The sequence below is a fragment of the Camellia sinensis genome, chromosome 13, assembly GCF_055761805.1.
Source record: "Camellia sinensis isolate YWXY chromosome 13, ASM5576180v1, whole genome shotgun sequence".
NCBI lineage: Eukaryota > Viridiplantae > Streptophyta > Magnoliopsida > Ericales > Theaceae > Camellia > Camellia sinensis.
Window position 1 is genome coordinate 83622721 of NC_138973.1, and position 5980 is coordinate 83628700.

Sequence of the window (5980 nt, forward strand, 5' to 3'; positions counted from 1 at the left end):
CGCCTCGAAAACGTAACATGTGAAAAATATTAACACCCAATCCCCACACCACGGTTAAAAATATGGACAAGTCATCGTTCTCACACGTGGCAGGAAATCCACGTGGAACCCTCTGATGACATGTGCTGACGAGGACCACTGAAACAATCCTGCTGCCCACCTGTAGAAAAAGTTCACCCACCCCCCTCAAACTTCCCACGTATCTTGTGGACCCCACCTAAAATGGCAGTCTCGTAATTTCCACATATTCTACTGGGCAATTTTCAAACCAATGTAGATAAAAGTTAAAAATTTCTCTGCCGGATTAACTCGAGCTAACCCTGTTGCCTGCCGCGAAGCAGACAACAGAAGAGACGGCAACTAACGGTAACGGTAACGGCAGTTCTACGCTTCCTATCCCCCTCCAATAATCAGCTTCCTTGAAAATGCTGTCACCGTTAGTACACGGCCTCTCGTGTACCTACTCGCTTTTCCGTCACTATGTCGTCAGCATAACCGTCTATCTCCGGTTAAAGAGATCTAACCATGGTTAGTTAAGTTGGCGTTTCGGACTCCACGCTACAGAGAGAAAGGAGACAAGACGAGAGAGAGATAAAAGGGGACAGATCAAGGTGTATATTAAGCTGATTTCGTGATTCTGTTGCGGCGTTTCACATTTCTTGGATTCTAGAGAGAGAGAGTAGAAGCGGTATTCCGAGTGGAAAGGCGGCTTTACGGCGGTTTCTAGCGGTTTTCGGTGTGGAAATTGAAGAGACTCTCGGAGGTGTCTTTATACCAGTGAACCGTTTTAACGGTTGTGGATATTAATTGCTTTTGAATAATCATTATTGTGATTGCAAGTAAATATACACGGTTATGTATGTATGAATATATAATGCGGCGAATTTTAGTACGGAGAGAAGGATTTGAGCTCTGATTGATGATTTTGAAGAGGTTTTTCATCTTTTTCTTTTGACTTTGTGCTTTAATCATGGCGAATCGTGGGTCGTTTTCGCAGCCTAATTTCTCATCTGAAGGTCAAAAACCAAAATCCCAAGCTTCCTTTGTTGATTTTTCATGTTCTTCTTTTTGCAAAATTATTTTTTTATTTTTATGGTGATATGATATGTACGTATAGGTTATGGAGGTGATGATCTGTATACAGAGCTGTGGAAAGCTTGTGCAGGTCCACTGGTTGACGTTCCAAGGAGTGGAGAGAGAGTGTTTTATTTTCCACAAGGTCACATGGAACAAGTGAGTCTCAAATTCCGATCTTTTTCTTTGTTTGGTGTATCAGAATCTAAAATTCTTGTTTCTTTTTATGGGAATGTTTTTGTTTTTCCATTTTAAGATTTGGGGGTTTGAAATTTTTGCTATTTTTTGATTTTTGATGTTTGTTAGTTGGAGGCATCAACAAATCAGGAACTGAATGAGAAAATTCCACACTTTAATCTTCCCTCAAAGATCCTTTGTCGTGTTATTAACGTTCACCTTCGGGTATGCTGCTTTCTGCTTCTTTTTTTTTTTTTTTTTTTCTTTTACTAATTAAGTTTCTGTTTGGTTGCTGAGAAAGCTCGGGAAAAGTGGCTGCTAACTGGGCTATTATGGGTTTTGTTAGTTAAACCAATTAATCATCTTATTAGGCTAACAACTAAACACAATTCCAAATTAAATTGTGGAGTGGTTGATTGTAAAAGAATTTGTGTTTCTCGTTGTAGGCTGAACAAGAAACTGATGAGGTTTATGCGCAAATAACTTTAGTGCCCGAACAAGATGTAAGAATTTTACATATTTTCTTTCTTGATTCATATAACATGTTTTGCAATCAAACCCATGAAGTTAATTTTCTTTTTGTTCAGAATTTAGATGGAGCCTTAGTTTTTTAAGCGGTTTTAAATTATTATATATGCAGCAAACTGAACCAGAAAGTCCTGATTCATGTTCTCCTGAACCTCCGAAGCCAACAGTTTACTCGTTCTGCAAGGTTTTAACTGCATCTGATACAAGCACACATGGTGGGTTTTCGGTTCTTCGAAAGCACGCCAATGAATGCCTCCCTTCGCTGGTAATTTATCTTCTTGTGGAACTTGTTTTGGACTTTTTACTGTTGATTCCGATATTGCCATTTTATTGTTTGAATACCTTGTGAGAACTTTTATCTTTGTCCAGGATATGAGTCAGCAGACACCTACCCAGGAATTAATATCCAAGGATCTTCATGGTTTGGAATGGCGATTTAAGCATATTTTTAGAGGTAATTGTTTTTAGTCCGTCTTGGTTCTAGTCTGCGTGGTGGTGGTGTGATTTAGGAAGAGATTGGAAGGGAGGCATGTCTTTCCACAAAAACTAAGGTCATGTTTATTTGGGTAGACTGAATTAGATGTGATTTGCATACGTAGGAATATTAATCTTGGGATTAATAATCCTCTTGGGATTCAATAGTCTCTCCATATGGGGGATACAATGTCCAAATGGACTATTAGTCCAAACCCCAATTTTATTAGCCAAACATCAGATTATGCATTTTTTGAATTATTAATCTAATCTCAAGGCCATGTTTGCCCAAACAAACATGGTCTGTGGGTTATAGCTCAGTTAGGTTGAGCACCTTGCTTGCATGCGCACCAATGTTTTCCCAAGGGAGTCCATCAAGACTCATAAATAGGAACTAACCCTAATTAATATAAACAGTTATTTGCAGCTGAAGAAATCAAAATTCTCATACTGCCTTTGCACACCTGAGACTTCATTTCACTTTGTCTAAAAATGTGCAGGCCAACCTAGGAGGCATTTGCTTACAACTGGATGGAGTACATTTGTTACTAATAAACGATTAGTTGCGGGGGATACTTTTGTATTCCTGAGGTATTTGTCTCTTTTTCTTTTTTTGTCCCAATTCGAATGTCCCACTTGTCCTACACTATCTGCAATCACTTTCTTGTTGGTAATTTAGAGACATCTTAACATTCAAGAATTTGTTCCCTAGGGCTGAGAATGGGGAATTACGTGTTGGTGTTAGGCGTGTCGCCCGTCAACAGAGCTCCATGCCATCATCAGTGATTTCAAGTCAGAGCATGCACCTAGGAGTGCTTGCTACTGCATCTCATGCTGTTTCTACCCAAACCCTCTTTGTTGTCTACTACAAGCCGAGGTATGTTATATTACTTTTTTGTGTTTAACTGGTAGATGTTTTTGTTTAACAGACCACACTGACAATTTATTTTGTTATTGCATTTGTCTGTTATGGTAAAAATTATTAGGACGAGTCAATTTATCATAAGCTTGAACAAATATCTGGAAGCTGTCAACAATGAGTTTGCAGTTGGCATGAGATTCAGGATGAGATTTGAGGGGGACGAATCTCCTGAGAGAAGGTAGTATAATATCATATCTAGGTTTTATGAATTTTTTTGAGTGAAGTTCGTTGGTGATGAACATTATGTGTTTCCATTGATCAGATTTACAGGCACCATAGTGGGGGTTGAGGATCTCTCTCGGCAGTGGGAAAAATCTAAATGGCGTTCACTGAAGGTTAATAAATTTGAGTTTACTTTTCATTGTTTTTTTAGTATGGATTGAAAGTTTTGAGCGTTTCACTTCTTTTTCGTTATTTATTTATTTATAAATTCTCTGATTTTTGCAGGTTCAATGGGATGAACCTACATCTATTGCAAGGCCTGAGAGGGTTTCTCCTTGGGAAATTGAACCTTTTGTGCCTTCTGTTCCTTCTGGCCTGGTCCAACAAGTTATAAAGAAAAGGCCCCGACCACCAATTGAAATTCCAGGTCATGGTGAGACTGATTTGTCCTTCTTAACTCATTTAGTACCTATTAATATTATTATTATTTTTGAAATTTTTGTTCTTTGCATGGTCTGGATGCATCATATTTTCCTTTATTTTCTGGTCATCTTCCTGTAGAAACTGCATCAGCTGTTTGGAATCCTTCCCATGCCCCAACCCAACTAATTGGTAACCCTGAAGGCCAAAGGAGTGAAAATAGTGTTGTCTGGCATCCCAGGCAATCAGAAATTAGTGGTACTATCTTGAATAGCACTGCCAGTTGTGTCTCAAGGACTCATGCCAATGGGGGCTGGCTATCTTCTTCCAATGTAAATGTCCCTCGGAATCTTTTTGCTGATGAAACAGAAGATACTAAGAGCACCCCAGCCTGGTCTGTTCTTTCAGGCTATTCAACTCCACGTTCAGGAAATCAGAACAATAACCCATTGCCTGATCCAATTGAGGGGAAGAAAACCGAGACAGTTTCAAGTTACCGATTGTTTGGTGTCGATTTGAAAAGGCCCTCAATGGGTGCCCCTTTTGGTGAGAAGGTAGCAGTACCACCAGCGAGCGTGTCCAATGTTGGCACTGAAGAACATATACCAACTACACTATCAGGTGCTGATTCAGATCAAAAGTTAGACCTTTCAAATGCTTGCAAAGAACAGAGACAAGGACAGATGCAGGTACTGCCAATGGAGGTTCAGAGCAAACAGAGTTGCTCTACCAGAAGTCGTACCAAGGTATACAACAAAATTTGAAAGAAGACTGAATTTAAAGTTGGCTTTCTTAACAAATTTAATTGTTTTAGACTTTATATTCGCTGTAACAAGTTATTGAAATGAAGTTTGTGCGGTTGCTTTGCAAAGGTTCAAATGCAGGGGATTGCAGTGGGTCGGGCAGTGGACTTAACCTCTTTGAGAGGGTATGCTGAGCTTATAGATGAACTGGAACAGATGTTTGAAATTAAGGGAGAGCTTCGCCCTCGGAATAAATGGGAAATTGTCTTTACTGATGATGAAGGGGATATGATGCTTATGGGTGACGATCCATGGCCGTATGTATTCTCAAACTATTTATCATCTATAATCTAATTTTTTGGATTTGAGGAGATTTATTTCCGAACTCTCATCGTATCTGTTTGTTAAGTCAAATAGTTAATCGTTGTCTTGCAGAGAATTTTGTAACATGGTAAGACGGATCTTCATTTGTTCAAGCCAAGATGTGAAGAAAATGAATGCAGGAAGCAAACTTCCTATAAATGCAGTTGATAGCGAAGCGACTGTTTTTAGCTTGGACACAGTAGAAAACTGAAACACGAATTCCTTTTGTCCTTGTTTTATTGCATCTGTCTTTTTCTTTTTTTGAGAGAAGAGTGGAGGGTTGTTTGGTTTAGTTTGGTTAATTGTTGACTAATTGGCAACAAAAAGATTAACTGAATGGGAAGACTGTACTGTGACGTAAGGGGGGGAACTATTAGTGAATGGGTAGGCTTATAATCTTTGTATATATAAATATTATCAAGGATATTTCTGCTGGATGTTGGGGAGAAGTTTTTATTTTCTGTAGTAGTGGTAAAAATATGTATTTCTCTTGACACTGTAGGTTTTGGTCTCTCTAGTGAGTGAAAATTTGCAAGCTTTGTGCTTTTTTTTTTTTTTTTTTTTTTTTTTTTTTTAATATATATATATACTTGAATTATAATTCGCTTGCGTGCTAATAGTGCCCCGATTTTGAAAAAATTATTAGGGATAGCATTGGATAATCTACCTTGTGGGTATCTATGGAGACTCAACCCAAATATATGGATTTTTTCCTTTTTTTCTTATCTATTGGATAGGGTAAGTGATATTCTTTAAATATTGACAGGAGATGGGTTGGGGATGGGTACACATTAATTTTCTCATATGTTTTTTTATTTTTAAGATTCACAACCAAAATTAAATATACATTCAATTTTTTTTTTCTTTTATTTATTTATTTATTCATGTTCACAATCAATTTTTTTTTATTTTTTATTTTTTTTAAAGATCCACAATCAAAGCTAAATATACGTCTAATATTTTTTTTTTAATTTTTTAGGTTCACAGTCATTTTTTTTTAAAGATCTACAACCAAAGCTAAATATACATCTAGTCTTTTTTTTTTATTTATTATTTTTTAGGTTCACAACCATTTATTTTAAAATTTTTAATATTCACAACCAAAGCTAAATATACA

The 5980-nt window shown here is 37.3% G+C and overlaps 1 protein-coding gene across 2 annotated transcripts; it reads left to right on the forward strand.

Annotated features, from left to right (window-relative positions):
- The first annotated feature begins 306 nt into the window (after positions 1 to 306).
- On the forward strand, positions 307 to 5398 carry ARF9 (auxin response factor 9). Of its 2 annotated transcripts, none has more exons than XM_028269215.2 (14): positions 307 to 1016; positions 1118 to 1233; positions 1381 to 1476; positions 1698 to 1754; positions 1892 to 2044; positions 2149 to 2233; positions 2754 to 2844; positions 2966 to 3130; positions 3240 to 3353; positions 3438 to 3510; positions 3623 to 3770; positions 3899 to 4503; positions 4630 to 4817; positions 4936 to 5398. In XM_028269215.2, exons 1-14 carry the CDS (start codon positions 971 to 973, stop codon positions 5072 to 5074), a joined length of 2076 nt encoding a protein of 691 aa, XP_028125016.1. In that variant the 5' UTR covers positions 307 to 970; the 3' UTR covers positions 5075 to 5398. The 2 variants fall into 2 exon arrangements, with proteins under 2 accessions (XP_028125016.1, XP_028125017.1); XM_028269216.2 differs by having other exon boundaries at positions 3623 to 3764.
- The last annotated feature ends 582 nt before the right edge of the window (positions 5399 to 5980 follow it).